Source organism: Pygocentrus nattereri, chromosome 26 (genome assembly GCF_015220715.1).
Source record: "Pygocentrus nattereri isolate fPygNat1 chromosome 26, fPygNat1.pri, whole genome shotgun sequence".
Classification (NCBI taxonomy): Eukaryota; Metazoa; Chordata; class Actinopteri; order Characiformes; family Serrasalmidae; genus Pygocentrus; species Pygocentrus nattereri.
Genome location: NC_051236.1, coordinates 31,527,501 through 31,550,222, shown reverse-complemented (window position 1 = coordinate 31,550,222; position 22,722 = coordinate 31,527,501). Strand labels below are relative to the sequence as shown.

General features: G+C 37.9%; 1 protein-coding gene across 1 annotated transcript in view; it reads left to right on the top strand.

Annotated features, from left to right (window-relative positions):
- Positions 1–24: 24 nt before the first annotated feature.
- rab22a (RAB22A, member RAS oncogene family) overlaps positions 25–22,722 on the top strand; it is a 24,849-nt gene continuing 2,151 nt past the window's right edge. The window contains exons 1-7 of the mRNA XM_017683557.2: positions 25–379; positions 4,499–4,578; positions 4,893–4,974; positions 9,125–9,196; positions 15,284–15,390; positions 16,144–16,253; positions 21,222–22,722. The exon at positions 21,222–22,722 is cut by the window's right edge and continues 2,151 nt beyond it. Coding sequence (XP_017539046.1) covers positions 344–379; positions 4,499–4,578; positions 4,893–4,974; positions 9,125–9,196; positions 15,284–15,390; positions 16,144–16,253; positions 21,222–21,325 — 591 coding nt within the window. The 5' untranslated portion in view covers positions 25–343 and the 3' untranslated portion in view covers positions 21,326–22,722. The remainder of the gene's footprint in view (positions 380–4,498; positions 4,579–4,892; positions 4,975–9,124; positions 9,197–15,283; positions 15,391–16,143; positions 16,254–21,221) is intronic.

The window sequence follows — 22,722 nt, the reverse complement described above, 5'->3', positions numbered from 1 at the left end:
ATATCACGTGACATTTCTGCCATAATTCAAGATGGCGCCTCAGGAGTTGTTGCTGTCCTGCCCGACGAGCTAATAACGCAGCTGTTGGCTGAACACCGAGTTAACGCCTGGGAATTTGTTCTGCGTTTAATTATTAAATGCTTTTGCGCGTTAAGCCATCTTTTCAAATCAGTGATACATCCTCATACTCCCCAGGAGAAAAGTCGCAGTCAGAAAGCAGTGGGTAGTCTGCCGGCCACATAGCTAGCGTTAGCTAGCTTACGTCCAATAGTAGAAGTTAGTTGTGGACTTCTCTCGTACAGTTTGTAATGTTTTGGGACGTTTTATTATTTTGGACATCGATATGTCGCTCAGAGAGTTGAAAGTCTGCCTGCTTGGGGTAAGATATGTTTAACGCTACGTATTCTGCTAACGTTAGGTAAAGCATTGTTTATTGTGGTCTTGCAACGAAAAATGTTGCATTAGCACCACATTCATTTGCTAACTAGGTTAACATTTTAGCAAACGTTGTTATTAATATCACTTATTTTTCATTTCTTTTAAAACGGCTCAGATCTAAAGTACAAGTATGACTAAAAAACAGGACAACAGCAGTACTGAACGCATTAGAAGTGCAAGGAGTGCAGAAATACACCGATAGGGGAATTTTGGGCCGATTTTCGATATTTTTCAAGTATTAACGATTAGCGATGCTAATGCGTTCACTTGTATAAAAAAAAAAACACTTGCATAGAAACTGGAAGGCGATACACCCTGATTGCAATTATAGAGAAATGTATCGTTTTGTAAAGAGATAAAAAATGCAGTAAAAAGTATGACATTCAGGCATTTTAGCACTGTGTCGACTAAAAGTTCAGTTCTTTTGCAAGCCAGTAAATGTCACAACATGCACTATTTTGACAAACGTATTCACTCACCCATCCAAGTCATGGCCACAAACCTAGCCCCTAGGCCTGCAGACTGCTTCTACAGACATTAGTGAAAGAATGGGTCGCTCTCAGGAGCTCAGTGAATTCCAGCGTGGTACCGTGATCTGACGCCACCTGGGCAACAAGTCCAGTCATGAAATTTCCCTACTACTAAATATTCCACAGTCAGCTCTCAGTGGTATTACAACAAAGTGGAAGCAATTGAGAACGACAGCAACTCAGCCACGAAGTGGTAGGCCATGTAAAATGGGTTCGGCGGATGCTGAGGCGCACAGTGAGGAGAGGTCACCAACTTTCTGCAGTGTCAGTCGCTATAGACCTCCAAACTTCATGTTGCCTTCAGAAGTGTCTGTCCTCACAAATGTGCTTCTGGAAGAATGGTCAAAAATAAACACACTCCTAAACCTTGTGGAAAGCCTTCCCAGAGAAGTTGAGGCTGTTATAGCTGCAAAGGGTGGGCAGACATCATATTAAACCCTATGGATTAAGAATGGGAACTCAAGTTCATATGTGTGTGAAAGCAGACGAGCTTTTGGCAATATATTGTGTGTGATACCGATAACTTAAGTAATTATCTGCCAAAATTTTTTTTCTCTCTCTGTGTTAAGAGGGTGTAAGGGGATATGTTAATGTATTTTTTCTTAGGAAAAACAACAAAACATGTAATTTGACCAGGGGTGCTCAAACATTTGCATATCATCGTTTGTACATAAAACATAGACATTGGCTTAGAATTCCTGTATAAGTGCATTCCTAAACAAAACAAAAGTATTTTTTTTCTCTTTACAAGCCATTGGGGGCAGTCGTGGGCTGGAGGTTAGGGATCTGGCCATGTGACCAGATGGTTGCCGGTTCGATCCCCAGGGCCGACAGTCCATGACTGAGGTGTCCTTGAGCAAGACAACTGCTCCCCGGGCACTGTGCTCACTGCCCCCTAGTGCGTGTGTTCACTAGTGTGTATGTGGTGTTTCACTTCACGGATGGGTTAAATGCGGTGGTGGAATTTCCCTGGTTGTGGGATCAAAAAAGTATCACTTAACTTAATTAATTGGTGCACAGTCATCGTCCCGTCTAATTTGTCCATCTTTTCCTTGTATATGTGACACACAGCAACATTAACAGTCGTGTATCATGATATTACGAAGCCAAGATTTCAGTTTCAAGTAACCACTGAAACTGTTCAGCCTTAGCTGGTGATACAGGAACAACCAGAAGCAATCTTGACTAGTGTTTCTACCTAATTAAACAGGGCACATACTTCTGGATGCATTTCTTTAAGAATGCTTGCTGTTTCACTGCTGGTCTGTATATTATACTTTGATCTAAACATTGCTCTTATTTCCGAGGATGCTTTTTTCAGTTTTACATATGCACCACATCAAATGATTCAATTTAATTTAAAGTTTGGATGTGACTTGACATCACATTAATGTTAGCAGAAATGTTTATCTTATATGCAGTACAAACTGACCGCATTGTGTATGTTATATCTGTAGTCTTGAAGATTATATAGGACTGCTTATATCTTTTGCATAGAGCTTCTTTGTAAGTTATTTATGTGTTAGGTATATAGAGATGTAAAAGATGTATTGCACTAAGCTTGACATTCGTCAACTGCTGTTAAGAAGGCATAGTAAACTTAACAAGGCAAATAATATTCATGTAATGGAAGTACAGTATCTCACAAGTACACAACTTGCATTTCTGCAAATATTTTATATCTTTTCATGGGACAACAATGTAGAAATTAAACTTCGATATAACTTAAAGTAGTCAGTGTGCAGCTTGTATAGCAGTACAGATTTACTGTCCTCTGAAAAGAACTCAACAGACAGCCATTAATGTCTAAATAACTGGCAACACAACTGATTACACCCCATACTGAACATGTTCAAATTGTGCTCAAAGTGTCAATATTTTGTGTGACCACCATTATTATCTAGCACTGCCTGAATCCTCTTGGGCATGGAATTCACCAGAGCTGCACAGGTTGCTACTGGACTCCTTTTCCACTCCTCCACAATCACATCATGGAGCTGGTGGATGTTAGACACCTTGCGCTCCTACTCTTTCCGCTTGATGATGCCCCACAGGTTCTCAGTTGGGTTTAGGTTTAGGAGATAAACGTGGCCAGTCCTTCACCTTTACCTTCAGCAAGGCAGTTGTTATCCAAGTGGTGTGTTTCAGGTCGTTATTCTGTTGGAAAACTGCCATGTGGTGCAGTTTTCGAAGGGAGGGGATCATGCTCTGTTTCAGAATGTCACAGTACAAACATGTTGGAATTCATGTTTCATGAATTCATGTTTTCAGCACTCATGCAGCTCCACACCATGATGCTACCACCACTCTGCTTGACTGCTTGGTACTCCTCACCAGGGCACCACCACATATGCTGGACACAGTTTGTCTTGGTCTCATCAGACCACAGGACTTTGTTCCAGTAATCCATGTTCTTGGACTGCTTGTCTTCAGCAAACTGTTTGCAGGCTTTCTTGTGCATCAGCTTCAGAAGAGGCTTCCTTCTGGGACAATGGCCATGCAGACAGAGTTGATGAATTGTGTGGAACATGGTCTGAGCATTGACAGGCTGACCTCCTCCTTCAACCTCTGCAGCAATGCTGGCAGCACTCATGCGTTTATTTTTTTGAAGCCAACCTCTCGACATGACGCTGAACACATGGACTCAACTTCTTTGGTCAACCCTGGTGAGGCCTGTTTGGAGGGGAACCTGTCCGAGAAAACTGCTGTATGACCTTGGCCACCGTGCTATAGCTCGGTTTGAGAGTCTTAGCAATGTTCTTATAGCCTAGGCCATCTTTGTGGAGAGCAACAATTGTATTTCTCACATCCTTAGAGTTCTTTGCTAATGAAGTGCCATGTTGAATATCCAGTGGCCAATATGAGCAAATTATACCCAAAACGCCAAATTTAACATCCCTGCTCCCCTTTCACACCCGGAACCTTGTAACTAACTTGTAACATGACACAAGGGAGGGACAACGACCCAATTAAGCACAATTTGGACATGTTCACTGCGAGGTGTACTCACTTGTGTTGCCAGCTATGTTAATGGCTGTGTTTTGAGATTTTCACAGCTGTACACTGACTAAATTATATCCAAGCTTCATTTCTATAGTGTTGTCCTATGAAAAGATATAATATTTGCAGAAGTGTGAGGGGTGTACTCACTTTTGTGAGATACTATGTGTGCTTTTTTCAGCAGTGCTTTGCCAGTTATTCACTGGAATAATACACTTGTAATCAGTATTATTGTACTAATACAGTAACGAATACAGTAGTCTAATACAGGATGATTGTTTTGTAACCTCAGGATTGTCTCGCTGGTTTTTACTGTCACCACTTGATATGAAATGTATTATTTAGTTTAATAATTCATTTTAATGTGCCAGATAAAACATTTTATGTAACAGGCCTTGATTTAAGTAGTTCTGGGAACCTGATGACACATATCTGTTTGCAATGTATAGCTCATTCTATGAGAATTGCTGAAGAATGATTCATGAAGTGAATTTTACATTCTAAATTGAATGCGTTACAATGCGTTATAGGACACGGGGGTGGGAAAGTCAAGTATTGTGTGGAGATTCGTGGAGGACAGCTTTGATCCCAACATTAATCCTACAATTGGGTAAGCTCATTGCAAACTCAAAGCTCAATCTCTTGCTTACTGGTCCTGTTGAATGGAATTGGAATGGTTTTGTAAATGCTCAATTAAAGCCAGCTAGAAATAAAAATGATTAATATGTAAATTGAATTTTCTTCTTGATGCAAGGAACCAGGTTTTTTTTGTACTTAAAGAATTTTTTTCAGTAATGTGCATTGTTGATTTCAGTCATGGACTTATTTTTTTGAAAGCTTTAAATTTTGATTAAGCTTTTCTCTGGCTTGGTTTTGACAAAATGATTATTTACAAAGACTTCTTCTTTTGTCTCCAATTTGCAGAGCTTCATTTATGACGAAGACTGTACAATACCAAAATGAGCTCCATAAATTTCTTATCTGGGACACTGCAGGACAAGAAAGGGTAAACAAACACATTAGAATACCGCTGAATCAGAGTACTGGACACTGTTGCTCTCATATTTGATATTTGTATCTCATCTTCTGATCTACTAATATTCTCTGCTTCTGACAGGGGGCAGTGTTTCTCTCTGTCTCTCTCGTTCTCTTTCCTCTCTCTTTTGTGTGGGATTTTGCTTCATGCCCCTTCTGAAATTACCCATCCGTGCTGCTCTTTTGCGCTCAGCAAAACACGATTTGCTTCAGCAACAACATGGTTACAATAAATAATAACAATATATAGAATAGTACTATAGTGGATTTAATCAATAATAATAATAATAATAGTATTTTAATTTATACAGTTGCTATACTGTGTCCTGTGTGTCTTGATTACTGAAGTGTTCACACAGCAAATGTTTCCATCCATATCGATTTTGCCGTCAGTGACAAAAATATTGTCAGTGCTGTTAATGTTATGCATGATGTTAGAGGGCTCATATTCTACATTTGTGTTTTCTTGTTTCTTCCTCAACTCTAACATTTGTGAGGTTTTGTATACTCAATACAGCCATAATTCATTTTTATGACAATTTTTCATCCTCTCTTTAGAATTAAACATGCTGTTTTTGATTCTGTGCTAAATTTATCTCTGTTCTGATTGGCTGCTCTGTATTCAAATAGCAGTCCAAGCTGGAACACTATATCTTCATTGTGAATGGGCAGGGCTAAATTTCTGTTGGCTGAGTTAATGGATATGTGTATTGTATTGTTTGTGACATCACAGAAACATTGAATTCTAAACAAGCTGGTTTTGCATTTTTAACAATATTTGAAACTTTATTAAATTTTAGTGATATTTACTTGTCAAATTATTTTCTCAGTTTTTTTCTGTGATATGGGGCCTTTTAAGTTTTATTGAGCACTAGCTTGTACCATGACAGCTTCAGATAATCAGTTTACAGGATTTTGGTTGGAAGTAGGGTAGATTGATATGTTAGTTGGCTGACATCGGCCAATAACAAGGCACAGCGGATTTATGGGTGTTCTACGAAACTCATGCCAATAAATTACCAATATTTAGTGGGGGATGTTATTTCAATTTATATTATTCGTACATAGATTTAGTTAAAATGTGCCTTGTAAACTGTATTCATTTTTTTAATTAGTTTTATTTATTTAGTTTTATTTTTCATGATATGTTGTTGGGAGTGGACTTTATACATAAAGGATAAATTAGTACTATCTTATGATTTAATACCATCTTTATTAGAGAAATAAAATTATTTTCCTTTTATACATCAACGGTTATCGTGTAAGTCAATTTATAATGCTGACAGTGATTTGATGCAAAGCATGGTATGGATAACTTCGTTCCATCGTGCCATTTATAATCTTTCATTCCAAGAATAATTATAAAAGGGTCTGTTTACACATTGCATTAACATGCATTTTTGATAATGCGATCATGTTTGATTTCGCTTGACTGCATGAAAAGCCAGGTGTAAACACCCCTAAGACACATTAAGTGGACTGAGTTTGGATCACTCAAACCACATTAGGAGGTGGTCAGAGACAGATCCCAACTGCATTAAGTGCAAACAATGCTTTCTCGTTATCCATATACAATTATGTGTACGAATATGCATCAGCTAGGGTTAGGAAAAAAAAATTTTAATGGAGGATATGCAGCTCCAAACTGATAGCCTGCGTGTAACAGTGGAGGTGTCCAGGCCAAGTTAGTAACAGGGAAAAGAGTAAACAAAAGGAAAACCATATGTTTTGGTGTGCTTTTACCTGGGGGGGAAAGTACAATCTTATCTCAACTGGTCACACTGAGAAGCATTTTCGTGAAAAGTGTATCTAGCCAGAGTTTGTGCAGAATCAATCCAGACACCAAACACATGTTAATGGAAGGTGTAAACAGGCTGTTCCTGAAAACTATAGAATTATGCATACAGTAAGACCGGGCATGTGAGGAGGAGTAGCCAGCCTTTTTAGCGATACTCCTATGTTACTAATTGTAATATTAAAAACTTCCCGAGCAAAATAGTAATTTTTGTACATTTGCGAGAAGCATTTAAAAACATCTTGAACTTTTAATTAAAATGCGAAATCTCATGGTGTTCAATTTTAGAATTTGATATGTCATTGTCTCAAGATTGCCAGCAGCTCAGAGTACTTTACAAACAGGTGGCAAACCCTAATAGTAAAAGATGAAATTTAATTTATATGTATTATAACATCTGCTGTTGTTGCCAAAGAAGCCTTTTTGATACTCTGTAGAATCCTTTTGCCTAGAGTGTAGTTTATTAAATGGTTTTTGAAATATATGTTTTTTATGAAATGGTGAAAAATGACTTAATTTTTCTTGAAGTGACAGCTCAATCACAAGCTAGAAAACTGCCAAGGGTAAACATATGCATGTGTTTATAACATCTTTATCTTTATTGAAGCAAAATGGATTACATGAGACTGGCTCTGTGTAATGTCTGCAGAACTGTCGCGAATGGTGAGAATTTTCAGTATGCAGGCCTGTGGAACAGTTCAGCAGCACAAACATGGTGTATGAATAGCTGTTATGTGTGTGTGTGTGAGCTGTAGCATCACAGCTGCATCACTCATATCACACAGAGGCAGTCAATGTGGAAAAAGACCTTTTGTTTTGCAGCATGGAGCAATACTGGAGTGTTCTGGAGTTGTTTTGGAACAACTGAGAAAACTATTTTCTTAAAAGTTGACTCACATGCTCTGATTGCTATAATTCCAGTGTCTCTGCTATATCATAAACTGTTATTACTTACCCAGAGATATGAACTGATTATTATGTATTTTAAAGAATATTAATTTTTAATAATATGTTTGTAAAACTAATGCTGAGACAGAATCTTCGAATTGAAGGATATGTGGGCAGTCATTTTAAAGCAATGGGTTAATTTTGCCTAGCAGTGGGTGCACAATTGATCAAACTAGTATTTTTCTGCGCTGCCGAGTGGCTGAGGGTACTGCTCTAAATCTAAGGAGGAGTTTGTTTAGGTGGTAAGGAGGAGGATGTTTAGGTGGTATTTTTGTCAAGGGATGTTTTGTTAGGAATGTCAAACATGCATAAGGAAAGGGGTAGTTGTGCATCATATCATACAAACAGAAAAACAGCCTGATATTCATTGTCTTACTGTGCTATCACTGTGCTCTGAATACCATGATCTATGTAGTAGTGTGTTTTATGAATCTGGTCCTTAATCACCGTTTAAATTTTACAGCTCTTTTACAGATGTCAGCAGCTGCACAGATGATTTAACTGCTTGCATATTAATCGAAAACAATGTTGTGCATAATTGTTTCACACATATTAAATTATGAATATCAAGCCCTTTTTCCAGGGCAAACCACTGGTGCATTTGTGATGTTCTTTCCACTTTATGACATGTTCTTGGCTTTAAGGCTAAGTGAAAGTTTTGTGCTTCAGTGCTTACAGGTTTTGGTTGGTAGCTACGTTCATGATACTACTTTTATGATATGCCACCCAATTGGAGTGTCTGTGGTTTAAACAAAATGCTTCAATTTGTGAGTCAATATGTAACTATGAAACCTTTATATCATCTCTGTTTTGTGTTTGTCATCTCTAGTTCAGTGTGCATTTGATTTGGAGTTTAAGTTGAATATAAACAGGCATTGGTGAATTGGCCTTGGAAATTCAAATGCTAACAGCTTTAGGCATATTGCAATCATCTTTCTTGTGATGGCTCCCACATGTGTCGCTGGCCGGCCTGAGTGAGCTGCCATGCCTTTTGCTGCCTTTTTTTAATGCAAGACCTCTTGGCAGGGATAACTGAAACCCAAAACCCCTCAGGGCTTTACGGTGGCTCTAGTTTGGGTCTTTTCCCAGTGTGATTTCCTCTCCAGCTATCGAGAGTTCTGTTTAAAAGCTGGAAGGAACAACATCGAGAGTTAATGTCTGACTATTTGTGTTGGAACTGCCACTGTTTCAGGAATGTAGGACATTTGAAGGGAAGCTTCACTGCTTTATGAAATTTCTCTCATGTCTTCATCTTCTTCTTATAGGGTGTAGGCTGCAGCTGTAATGACATAAAGGTGTCTCACTTGTATTTAAAATGAATGTCAAAGCAAAGTCTAGAGTTATTTCTAAACTGAAGTTCTTTCCATCCCACCTTTAGTTTCGTGCCCTTGCCCCTATGTACTACAGAGGCTCAGCAGCAGCCATCATTGTGTATGACATCACTAAAGAGGTAATGTTGTTATATATTTGCCTTTACATGTGTTACACAAAATGTTCAAATGTCTTCTGATAGTTTAAATGTTTAAAATTAACACACTGTAAGAAAAGAAGCAGTTATCAGATATATAAGCATTTGGAAAAACCAGACCTATGTTCAGTTATTCATGCAATAAACTCTGTCAAGTTATGGTTCTTTAGAAGTTTTAATTGTTATCCACAGTCATAATATAAATTAGTCTATAAACCATGCTTTTACAAAGAAAGAGGTATATGATGGAATCGTGAAAAATATCTCGCCTCTCACTACAATGATTGAAAGGTCTTGTATAGTAAAATTGGTTTTACTGCTGTGGAAAAAATTGACCTGTTGTATTCACTTTGATTTGATGAGAGAACTTTTTACTAAGGTGGAATCACAAAACTGCATCAAATCCTGCAGTATTATCACTATCATAAATAATTTCTAATGTGTAACATAATAAGATTAGCCCTTATAGATGTCATTAAATATGCAATTGTTCTGTTTATTATTGCCAGACACGTAACACTTATGGATATAAAGTGAAATATTTCCAAGATACCTGTAGCAGAGTGAAATACACTATAAATATTAAATGTTAAAGAAGAATTAACACATGAAATAGTAAATTCACTGCTAGCCAAGCAAAAAACTAAATGGTGGAGCAAAACTTATTGGTTCTGAAAAAAAAAAAAATTTGGCAAGACATGGCTAAAGTGTGCTAGTGGAAAAGCAGCAAGAAGGGAGGCTGATCTTACTCTGCCTGGCAAAAGATGACTGAGCAAGAGCTGTGTGGTGTGACAGAAATGTGGTATACCCTGGTATGTAAAAATTATAACTGTATTTCAGAATTTTGGTGTCAGATTTCTATTCCATGTCTGAATAGATAAATAAATATGTTACATCCATTTATATTTTGAAAGGCTCAGTGACTGGTAGTGTGGGAGCTTACCAGTAGGTGGCTCTAAGAGAAAAACTGGAGAAATCTTTGGTCAAAACATGATCCAAATTTGAGGCTACAAAGATCCATAATTGAAGGTGTCGGGAAAAAATGTGATCTAGGAATATTAAATTTCTAGTTGTTCGAAGGATGCAAAGTTATTAACTATATAGAGGTTTCGAGTATAGAGGTTTGAGGTCCTACTCTTAGACCAGATATTAAATACTCTGTTTGATGTTGAGGGGGTAAACGTGATTTCTAGATGACGAGTGGAGCTTTTTAGCTGAAGTTTCACATTCTTAGACTTGATAGAGTGGAACAGGTAAGACTCTAAGTTAAAAATGAATTATTCGTGCATTTAGGAATGCCGCCATGAGTCCGTGCAGTATCAGCATGTATATAGCATGACCAGAAGCTATTTGAAGCAACTATTTATGCTTCCCCTTAACAAACACAGAAGTGTCAGAATGATCTATAGCTGCTCAGCTATAGCAAAGAACTATAATACACATTCTCTGCATACAAGACATGGCATGTAGATTTCAGCTTTCACTCAAGCACCAGTCACTTGACTTTGCACTTGCCTTGAAATGAGTGCACTGTTCTCTAAATCAGGGTCATTTTAGCATCAGTTGGCTATAGCCATGCTGTGGTGTGGCACAATTGCTCTCTCCCAAATGGCATGGTGCAGGTTCAGTTTTGACCGTCATACTTTTCCTCTCAATGTTTTTATCTAAATTTGTTTAAATGGAGCACCAATTTTCAGAATCAACGCTACACAGTGATGGGTGTCACCTTTTTGTGGCTGTAGCTCACTCGTCAACCTTAAGGTTGAAGGGCTTATCAAGCTACATCTCTATCCTGGGGCAAAATGCATAGATGACCTATAGGCTTCATAACTTCAGAGTGTTTTAAGCTAAAGACATGATCCCCATTTCAGAACACCTGCACCAGCAGACCTGCACCCTCACTACCCTAACTGTTATGCCGTCAAGCTATGATATTAACATCAGTGAGTAATTCAGTTCAGAAAATCATCCAAAATATTACTGTCCTGTATTTAGCCTTCAGATTCCAACAAAGGGTTAAACAGTGACATCATTCACACATCACAGCACTCAGCAAACTCTGCTCTTACGAAAATAAAGCCTGTCTTGCTGTGTATCACAGTTTTAGCATTCAGCATGAGTCCAAGAGGACAGAAAATCAATTTAAAAAACAAATAATCTGTCTTAAGCTGATTGTTTATTGTTTACTTAATAATGACTAATAGAATGAATCACCATCGAAGTTCTTGCACCTTCAGCTTAGACACTACAGACTAACAAGGTATCTAAGGTGCCACTATTTACAGCTCACTCCACTCCTGGAGGTCTTTAAAAAATGCTCAAAAATGGTAGGGGCATGCTGGCAGTAGCACTGCAGTGATCTCCAAGTTTGTTGGTGGGACTGCAAGGGAAACTGGATGGGCTGAGTTGCTGGGTTTTTGAGAGTGTACATTAGCTAACAAAATATGGAGAGTGACCGAATCAAATGGCACTTTTCCAACTGAGAGGTCTTACGAGGTTGACGATTTTTCTCTATTGCCATGCATGAGGGAAGGAGCCATTGACTTAACTCTTCGGCAGTTTGACTTGGTGCCAGAAAATGCAGCAAGTGGCAGATGTGTCCTGAAAATTTTACCATTCCGTAATTCCAATGTTGCTTGCCATTGATTTCTGTTCAGTGAGTGCATGTGCCCAAGGGTTTGAGTAGTGAAGGGAAACGTGAATCGAATGCAGCTTTACAGAGACTCACAAAAATTCTCACTTGATCCAACAACTTTATTACAAACTAAGGTTAGATTTATTGGGTTATTTACAGTTGTTCCAGACATCTGGCAAATTTCAGCCTTGTGAGGTGGTACTGAGGGTATTTAGCTCGGTGTGTGAGTGTGATTATCTCTTCACTGTAGGTTCCTATGCTTTGATATGTATGAGTGCAGCATGAGTAGAGTGTCATCAGGGGGTGGTAATGTTGTTTGACTGCGTACTGTGACATGTCTTCGTAAGGAAGTGCAAAGTATCCTTGCCTGTTGCAGAGTTGAACCAGAGGGGTTCAACATTTTAACAGTTTGGAAAGATGTGTTCATATATTAAGCAAGGCTGGTATATTTTATTATTACAGAGCAATGCATTTCAGCTGTTAATGAAAAGTTTTGAGGTCTAGTTACTCTAAGATCTCTATAAGCAAACATTTACAGAATTATACTGGTGCTAGGTTAATTGTTGATCAAAAATTAACCAAATTCATAAAGATATCAAAATTCTTTCAGCATATATGTGTCAATGGCATATCTGAGTAGCCCAGAGTCTCCTGAAAATAACATGGCATGTGTGACTGTCTCATGTAAATACTTGTCAGTGTTTGAAAGATTTTAATAATAATTAATAATCAACTTAAGTGTTTTGTTGATCCATAAATGAACATGTTGTATGTTTGGCTTCTAGCGAAGCTATAGCTAACAAGCTCCTCTCTCCTAGTTTGCAGCATTGTTTAACATTTGATCAATTGTTCAGTAGATGATTTGATATTTATTGAATGAAGGCTTGAAAATTGTGTGCTTCACTCATTTGGTGACCATGTAGAGTGAACTACTGTTAGAACACTAGATGAAAAAAAGCATTGTAAGTAACTTGTAATTACCAGCATCTCACCTTTTTTTTTTTTTTTTTTTTTTTTTTTTTTTTTTTTTTTTTTTTTAAAAGAAAACAACCTTTTGGCATAGAACGGGCCACTGGTAAGGCATAATGTAGCATCTGTTTCTTGAGGAAGTGACGCCCTTAAATCACAAGCAGGAAAACTTCCCCCCTCATTGTGGCAATATGCACATTTGCAGTAGTCAGAACAATCTGAAAAAACATGTTTGTGTGTTACGTGTTCCAAACAGTGCAAACTATTTATGCCATTTTTTAAAAATTTTACCAGTGATTTCAAATATGTTTTTGAGATGTTAATTTGGCTTTTTTGTTTTGGGTTCATGGGTCTCTCCATATTTAGAGAGAGCGGACTGCAATTAATGCGCTTGAGCATTGCCAAGATGGCCATTGGAATTACCTACGTGTGCCAATTAGAGGGGACAGTTCTAGATCTGTAGATGTAGCATTGGCTTACTTAACTGCTGTTTACGGGCATCTGAAATCAGTCCCTACTTTCAATCAAAAACATTGTTGAAATGTATTGTCCAGTAAGTACCAGCCTGTCCAGCTAATTTTGCCTAGCCTGTTTGATAATTTATCAGCAGGCTTTTTATAAGCTTTTAGTAGTGGCTTACATGCTACACATTAATGGTTATGTTGCAGAGCTTCTATGACTCTATGAAAAGCAATGTGCCATGCAACCTACTTGCAATTAGAGGCCTTGAAGAGATCATCAATAATTAGAATGGAAATGACAATGACTGTACCTGCTCAGAGTGAAGGTTTTGATTTCAGATGCTAGTAAACTCCAGTTAAGCAAGCCAGTGCTGTATCAACTAACAGATCTAGCATTGTCCCTTTTAAGTCCCTTGTCTTACTGTGCCATTCATCGTTCTGCTATGATGGAAAGCCTTACTTTGATGCCCCAGAGCAAGGATTCCCAGTCTCAGTCCTGGAGACCACACAGTATGCATATCTAACACTCCATCTAACAAGTTTTCATGATGATTTGTCACAATACAATATGCTTTTCTTAACAAATTGTAAATATTGGCAGCGCTTGCAGAACACTGAACAAATGCATGTTGAAAAATGCATGCATAGTATTACATTTTTGGTGGTATTTTTTTAAATGTCTGATTTGGTTCTTCTCAGTTCAAACTGATCAGATGTTTGAAAATAAATATTTTTACAATCTGCCTTCAAACGTACAGAAAATATACAGCATATATACTTTTTCATACTTTTTCTTCTCTTTCTTCTCAACTCCCCCCCCCCCCCCCCCCCTCATACTGTTGTGTGGGTGTTTTTTTCTGTTTGTTTGTTTTTTCCCCCCTCAACTTCTTTTCTAATTTGGTTTGCTAAAGTCCAAACAAGAGTTTGGGTTTTTGTGACTTTTTGTTTTTGGTTTTTGTTTTTTTCCCCCATCAGGCTTTGCACTGCAACAACTAAAGTGCACCAATTTACAAATGTGGATCCTTGTTTATTGGTCAAAATCTAACAAGGATACAAGCTCTGTTGCTCTATTTTGCCACCATTTGTTGCATGAAAATCAAAATGTTTGACGTCTAAATGTATTGAAGCAATTATAATAAAACTTACTTTATCTACTTCATGATTGGTTTATTAATTTGATTGCCTCAGCAACCTGAAAGGTTACAATGTCACCGATGCAGTGCCCCTTTGTTGACTATGAAGAATCTTTTTTTGCCCAAATGAATCCCAGTCTGGTTTCTATAACATAGAATTCTGTAAAAATTAGAACATATCCTTATGTAAACTAACCAATTGATGTGTAGTCTACTCCACACTGCTCTGTTCATGTCTCATGTTAAAACATCCTGTCTGCTGCTGCTGTAATGTTCTGTCTGTTTATCAGCAACCAATAAACTTTGATTCACATTTTAGAAAATCTTTGATCTTGCCATGGAAAAGATTCAGGAGACTGGGGTTTGCAGAAATAATGATGGATTTATTAAAAAGAGAGCTCTCGTTATACCTGCCTTAGTTTCACTTCAACCCAAACAACAGCTGAGACACAACTTTTATGCTATGCCACCGACCCCCCTCCCTAATGGAGTCATACAGAACAGTGTGGGACATTTGAATAATGTCGTAAATAGCTTACTGCATTGTGCCCCATCACATCCTCCTTAGGGAGGGTTGTAAGGCCATTTGGCGCAATTGTTTAAACCACGAGAACAGAAATGGAGGTTACTTCTTAAACCCTTCAGCATTAATACTGTTTAACAAATGAATAACAATTAAAAATGAAGGAAAATAATCAGAAAACTAGAAAATAAATAAAAATAATTATTCCCAACAACATGGATTCACTAATGTACATGCCCAAAATTTTCACACTAGGAATTTTCTGTTTTGTAGAAAGTTTCTCATGCTTTGGATATTTATAATCACTATTCAAATAAGGGGAATATTGAAAAACTCTCACTCTCACAGGAATCCTTTCAGACTCTGAAAAACTGGGTAAAGGAGCTTCGCCAGCATGGACCTCCCAACATAGTGGTGGCCATCGCTGGAAACAAATGTGATCTCTCTGATGCCAGGTTCATTACTCTGCCATGTTTCTTGCCTCCACAGATTCCACTTCATCAGTCAACTCACAGAAATTTTAAAGCTCCCTAGACATTGTCTGTCTACTCAGTTTAGTTTGTTAATTTCTATCATCTGAACTTTGCTCAGTAAAAACCTACACAACCCGTCACCATCAATGAAACTCAAAGAAGAAAATGTGCTCTTTAATGATCCATCACTTTTCTTTCCAGTTAAAATTGCTTCAGAAGAATAGTCTTCCCATAGAAACAGCAATATGTCTTGGTTCACTGTTACTTTGTTTGGCAGATTTAGATGTCAGTGTGGTCATATTTTTCTTTCCCAATCCATGTACCAGTTCTCAGGTGACATGCTTAGAAAAGGATCTATAACCATATACAAAGGAACATCTTGTTCTATGCTATTGATACGTCATGACAACTTGGTTAGCATGTCTCTTGTTAGCCATTACACATATTAACCATATCTTTTTATACAGACACATTTATACAAACACACATGGCTTTAATGTAAGCCTGTACACATTTCCACTGTATTTATATAATTTTAATCTCAAAAATGCTTTGTAAATATGTAGTTCTGTTTTGATTACTAAGACTAATTGATTGAAGCAAAATAGTACATGTTCTATTAAGTCAATAAAATAAATTAAAACCTTAGCATAATTATCATGTTCCGTTTTTAGTTCAGGCAATTGTTGTAAACATAAATGTGTATTATAGTTTTTTTTTTCCTTTCCATTACAGAGAAGTGCCTGAGAAGGATGCCAAGGACTATGCTGATTCCATCCATGCTATTTTTGTTGAAACTAGTGCCAAGAATGCTATTAACATCAATGAAATCTTCACAGAGATAAGTAAGATAGCTCAACTACTTTTCTTTGCTACTCTCTATGAAGAATGTCTTAGACAAGGTGCTGTGCTACACTCCAGCAGACTCCCACTCTTTTTTTACTTGCACATGCATCTATCTGTAGTTTTTGTTGTAGTTGCAGCTGTAGCTCTTGTGGCTGCTGTTGTAGCTGAAGTTGTAGCTGAAGCTGTAGCTGCTGTAGATATTGTAGTTGTAGCTGTTGTTGTAGCTGTTGTTGTAGTTGTAGCTGTTGTAATTGTAGCTGTTGTTGTATCAAATCAAATCAATTTTATTTGTATAGCGCTTTTTACAACGGCTGTTGTCACAAAACAGCTTTACAGAATTTCGGAAAAGACAAAATTTCAACAGGACTGTAAGAATGTACAGAACCCCTCCCCCCCGGTGGGCAAGCCAGGGGCAACAGTGGCAAGGAAAAGGAAACCTTGGGAGGAACCAGGCTCACCAGGGGGGACCCTCCTCTGGTCAAACTACCTACAAGTGATTATATTACTAATATTAATAGCAGTAATTGGTATTAGGAATAACTAGGAGTCTATGAGAACATCAGTGTAGGGTGGGCAGCTAGTCCAAGGTAGGTGGTGGCAGCTGGGGCATGGGCAGCTGGTCTAAATTGGGTAGCAGGAGGGCTCAGCAGTCGGTCGTCCTTCAGTGTCCAGCCGGACATATGGGTGATTGTACACTCAGAGCTGTGTTGTAGCTGTTGTAGTAGTTGTAGCTGTTGTAGTAGTAGTAGTAGTTGTTGGGGTAGTTGTAGTAGTTGTAGCTGTTGTAGTACTTGTAGCTGTTTAGCTGGTGTTGTAGTTGTATCTGGTGTTGTAGTTGTATCTGGTGTTGTAGTTGTATCTGGTGTTGTTGTAGTAGTTGTTGCTGTTGTAGTAGTTGTAGCTGTTGTAGTTGCTGTTGTAGTACTTGTAGCTGTTTTAGTTGTAATTGTAGCTGTTGTAGTTGTAACGGTTGTTGTTGTAGTTGTAGCTGTTGTAGTTGTTGTAATTGTAGCTGTTGCAGTTGTAGCTGTTGCAATTGTGGCTGTTGTTGTAATTGTAGCTGTTGTAGTAGCTGTTGTAGTTGTAGCTGTTGTTGTTGTAGTTGTAGCTGTTGTAATTGTTGTAATTGTAGCTGTTGTTGTAGTTGTGGCTGTTGTAATTGTAGCTGTTGTAGTAGCTGTTGTTGTTGTAGCTGTTGTAGTTGTAGTAGCTGTTGTAGTTGTTGTAACTGTTGTAATTGTAGCTGTTGTTGCAGTTGTAGCTGTTGCAGTTGTGGCTGTTGTTGTAATTGTAGCTGTTGTTGTAGTTGTACTGTTGTTGTAGTTGTAGTAGTTGTTGCTGTAGTAGTTGTAGCTGTTGTTGTAGCTGTCGTAGTTGTACTTGTAGCTATTGTAGTAGTTGTAGCTGTTGTTGCTGTTGTAACTTGTTGTTGTAGTTGTAGCTGCTGTAGTAGTTGTAGCTGCTGTAGTAGTTGTAGCTGCCGTAGTAGTTGTAGCTGCTGTAGTAGTTGTAGCTGCCGTAGTAGTTGTAGCTGTTGTTGTAGCTGCTGTAGTAGTTGTAGCTGTTGTTGTAGCTGTTGTAGTAGTTGTCGCTGTTGTAGTTGTAGTAGTTGTTGCTGTTGTAGTAGTTGTTGTAGTTGTCGCTGTTGTACTACTTGTAGTTGTAGCTGCTGCTGTTGTTGGAGCTGTTGTATTTCTAGCTGTTTTTGTAGTTGTAGCTGTTGTAGTAGTTGTAGCTGTTGTAGTAGTTGTAGTAACTGTTGCTGTTGCAGTTGTAGTTGTAGCTGTTGTTGTAGCTGTTGTAATTGTAGCTGTAATTGTTGTAGCTGTTGTAGCTGTTGTAGTTGCTGTTGTAGTACTTGTAGCTGTTGTTGTTTTAGTTGTAATTGTAGCTGTTGTAGTTGTAGCTGGTGTTGTAGCTGTTGTAGTTGTAGTGGTTGTTGTAGCTGTTGTAGTTGTAGCTGGTGTTGTAGCTGTTGTAGTTGTTGTAACTGTTGTAATTGTAGCTGTTGTTGCGGTTGTAGCTGTTGCAGTTGTAGCTGTTGCAGTTGTAGTTGTTGCAATTGTGGCTGTTGTTGTAATTGTAGCTGTTGTAGTAGCCGTTGTAGTTGTAGCTGTTGTTGTAGCTGTTGTTGTTGTAGTTGTAGCTGTTGTAATTGTTGTAATTGTAGCTGTTGTAGTTGTGGCTGTTGTAATTGTAGCTGTTGTAGTAGCTGTTGTTGTAGCTGTTGTAGTTGTAGTAGCTGTTGTAGTTGTTGTAACTGTTGTAATTGTAGCTGTTGTTGCAGTTGTAGCTGTTGCAGTTGTGGCTGTTGTTGTAATTGTAGCTGTTGTTGTAGCTGTTGTTGTAGTAGTTGTACTGTTGTAGTAGTTGTAGCTGTTGTAGTTGTTGCTGTTGTTGTAGCTGTCGTAGTTGTACTTGTAGCTATTGTAGTAGTTGTAGCTGTTGTTGCTGTTATAACTGTTGTTGTTGTAGTTGTAGCTGCTGTAGTAGTTGTAGCTGCTGTAGTAGTTGTAGCTGCCGTAGTAGTTGTAGCTGTTGTTGTAGCTGCTGTAGTAGTTGTAGCTGTTGTTGTAGCTGTTGTAGTAGTTGTTGCTGTTGTAGTTGTAGTAGTTGTTGTAGTTGTAGCTGTTGTTGTAGCTGTTGTAATTGTAGCTGTAGTTGTTGCAGCTGTTGTAGTTGCTGTTGTAGTAGTTGTAGTAATTGTTGCTGTTGTTGTAGCTGTTGTTGATGTGGCTGTTGTTCTAGCTGTTGTAGTTGTTGTAGCTGTTGTAGTTGTAGCTGCTGCTGTTTTGTTGTTGTAGCTGTTGTTGTTGTAGCTGTTGTTTTTGTAGCTGCAGTTGTAGTTGTAGCTGTTGTAGTAATTGTTGCTGTTGTAGTAGTTGTAGTAATTGTTGCTGTTGTTGTTGTTGATGTTGTGGTTGTAGCGTTGTTGTTGTTGTTGTAATTGTAGCTGTTGTAGCTGTAGTAGTACTAGTAGTAGTAGTAGTTGTTGTAGTTGCTGTTGTTATAGCTGTTTGTAGTTGTAGCAATTGTTGCTGTTGTTATAGCTGTTGTAGTAGTTGTTGCTGTTGTAGTAGGTGTTGTTGTTCCTGTTGTAGCTGTAGTAGTTGTTGTAGCTGTAGTAGTTGTTGTAGCTGTTGTAGTTGTAGCTGCTGCTGTTCTTGTTGTTTTTGTAGCTGCAGTTGTAATTGTAGCTGTTGTAATTGTAGCTGCTGTTGCTGTTGTAGTAGTTGTAGTAATTGTTGCTGTTGTAGCTGTTGCTGTTGTAGCTGTTACTGTTGTTGTAGCTGTAGTAGTTGTAGCTGTTGTAGTAGGTGTTGTTGTAACTGTTGTAGCTGTAGTAATTGTTGTAGCTGTAGTAGTTGTTGTAGCTGTTGTAGTTGTAGCTGTTGTAGTAGTTGTTGTTGTTGTTGTAGCTGTTGTTGTTCTAGTTGTTTTTGTAGCTGCAGTTGTAATTGTAGCTGTTGTAATTGTAGCTGCTGTTGCTGTTGTAGTAGTTGTAGTAATTGTTGCTGTTGCTGTTGTAGCTGTTGCTGTTGTTGTAGCTGTTGTAGTAGTTGTTGCTGTTGTAGGTGTTGTTGTTCCTGTTGTTGTTGTAACTGTTGTAGCTGTAGTAGTTGTTGTAGCTGTAGTAGTTGTTGTAGCTGTAGTAATTGTTGTAGTTGTTGTAGCTGTTGTAGTTGTAGCTGCTGCTGTTCTTGTTGTTGTTTTTGTAGCTGCAGTTGTAATTGTAGCTGTTGTAATTGTAGCTGCTGTTGTAGTAGTTGTAGTAATTGTTGCTGTTGTAGTTGTAGCTGTTGTAGCTGTTGCTGTTGTTGTAATTGTAGCTGCTGTTGCTTTTGTAGTAATTGTTGCTGTTGCTGTTGTAGCTGTTGCTGTTGTAGCTGTTGCTGTTGTTGTAGCTGTAGTAATTGTTGTAGCTGTAGTAGTTGTTGTAGCTGTTGTAGTTGTAGCTGTTGTAGTTGTAGCTGCTGCTGTTCTTGTTGTTGTTGTAGCTGTTGTTGTTCTAGTTGTTTTTGTAGCTGCAGTTGTAATTGTAGCTGCTGTTGCTTTTGTAGTAATTGTTGCTGTTGCTGTTGTAGCTGTTGCTGTTGTAGCTGTTGCTGTTGTTGTAGCTGTAGTAGTTGTAGCTGTTGTAGTAGTTGTTGCTGTTGTAGGTGTTGTTGTTCCTGTTGTTGTTGTAACTGTTGTAGCTGTAGTAATTGTTGTAGTTGTTGTAGCTGTTGTAGTTGTAGCTGTTGTAGTTGTAGCTGCTGCTGTTCTTGTTGTTGTTGTTGTAGCTGTTGTTGTTCTAGTTGTTTTTGTAGCTGCAGTTGTAATTGTAGCTGTTGTAATTGTAGCTGCTGTTGTAGTAGTTGTAGTAATTGTTGCTGTTGTAGTTGTAGCTGTTGTAGCTGTTGCTGTTGTTGTTGTTGCTGTTGTTGTAGCTGTTGTAGTAGTTGTAGCTGTTGTAGTAGTTGTAGCTGTTGTTGTTGTAACTGTTGTTGTAATTTTAGCTGTTGTAGTACTTGCAGCTGTTGTAGTAGCTGTAGTAGTAGTATTTGTTGTAGTTGTTGTTGTTGCTGTATTTGTTGCTGTAGTTGTAATTGTTGTTTTTAGTTCTTGTGCTTGTAGTTGTAGTTGTTGTTTTTGTTGTAGTAGTAGTAGTATAAAGAAATAGAAATCCTAAACATAATTTGCTGAAGATTCAAAATTTGGACGGTAGATATATCTCAGTTGATCAGCTATCTCTGGGGAAGTGGAACATTTACTGTAAAGTTGTGTAAATTAGATTTGTTGCCAAATAATTCTTTTTAGTAAATTAAATCCTGAATCAAATTTAGTATTTCTTCTTTGGAGCTTTAGAGCAGAAACTATAGGACATTTAATTTCTTTTGAAATCATGTTCCTTTTCAGTCTAATTTCACGAGTCTTTTGCCGCTGCTCTGCATTCTCCATGTAATCTCTTGCTGTGATTCTTCCAGGTCAAAGGATTCCAGTTTTAGACACGGGTGGCAGCTCAGGAGTCCGAGGCTTCAAGCTGCGTCGTGAACCATCCGACACAACCAGAGAACGCGCTTGCTGCTGATGCAGTCCCATGCAATTAGGCCAAAACTTCTTTCTAATGTTCTCCTACCTCTCACTTGATCACTTAGGAGAGTAGAAAAGAGGACAGTGATGTTATAGAGGAAGTTCAAAAAGCCCATCAATCTCAACCTGAATCTGACGCTTTTAGGAATCCAGTTCTGTTTACAATATCTCTCCACCCACCCATGTGTCTGTCTCTCTGTTGTCTTCTATGGTGAGAAGATTAGAGGGTTGCTATACTGTAAGTTGCTAGCCCTTTTCAGCTTCACTAAAAGCTTTAGTCTTTATCACTACATGTTGCTGCCTATCCAGACTGACACAGTTCCAGCAGTCCTTCCAATCAGTCTCTCTAGACTTAATTTCCATTCTTTATTTTAATATTTACAAGAAATAGGAGGGGAAAGAGATTGATTTATCTCTCTCATACCTGTTTAGCCAAAGCCCATCAATATACACCTTTATGTGCCTCTATGAGGCTCTTATGGAGTTATTTGTAACCCTTTATATTTTCTTCAAAAAAGTTTAATGTCAGAATTATTACAAGAGTGCTAATTAAAGAGTAGCAACTAAGAGAGCAGTATAGAGGCAACTTTATGCATGATCAACTCTTTAGTGGTACTTTTGAGTATAGTTCTCCCAAGTTCTCCCTGAAGAATGTGTCAAAATTTGTCCTTTGTGGGTTGTTTTTTTTTTTTTTTAAGGCTTTCAGGGCTACAGTCAATAGGGGCATTTGTGGCCTGATCAAGCAGTCACAAAAATTTGCTTTATGTTTTGCATAGTGAATACAGGTGTTTTTTTTTTTTTTTTTTTTTTTTTTTTTTTTTTTTTCTTCAGGCAAAATTATAGTTCCAGTTTCTTCCCCAAATTAATCAGTTTCTGGCCTGTCCTGTTAAATGAAGTCCTACTGAAGTAAATGATCTTCTGAAATTATTCACCCATAGTTATTGTGGCGTGATCCTTTTAGGGACTTGCATAAAAGGACAGAATACTTGCATGGTTTAAAAGAATATATGGATCATGGTGAGTGACTATAATTGCAGCTTTTCTTGAAATTGCTGTTTTGCTGTTAAAAAAACAGCAGAAAAAAGGCCTCTGTATACTTGGTTCTAATTCTTTTTGAAGTCTTTGAAAATGCTATTTTTTATTTATTATTATTTTTTAAAAAGTTAAAAAGAGGAAAATATGGGGATATACTCCATGTTCTCCCACAATGTAAGTTTCAAGCTTGGTCCTCATGTTACTCTACTAGAGCTTTGTGTTCTCCGATACACAAGATTTGTTTGTTTTTTAGTAGTCAAGTTCATTAGCCTGTGATTTGTTATTCAGGCTTCACTTTTTTTTTTTGTCTACAGCCCATCAAAACTCCTGTACAAAATGCACATTGTTGGAGTATGCGTT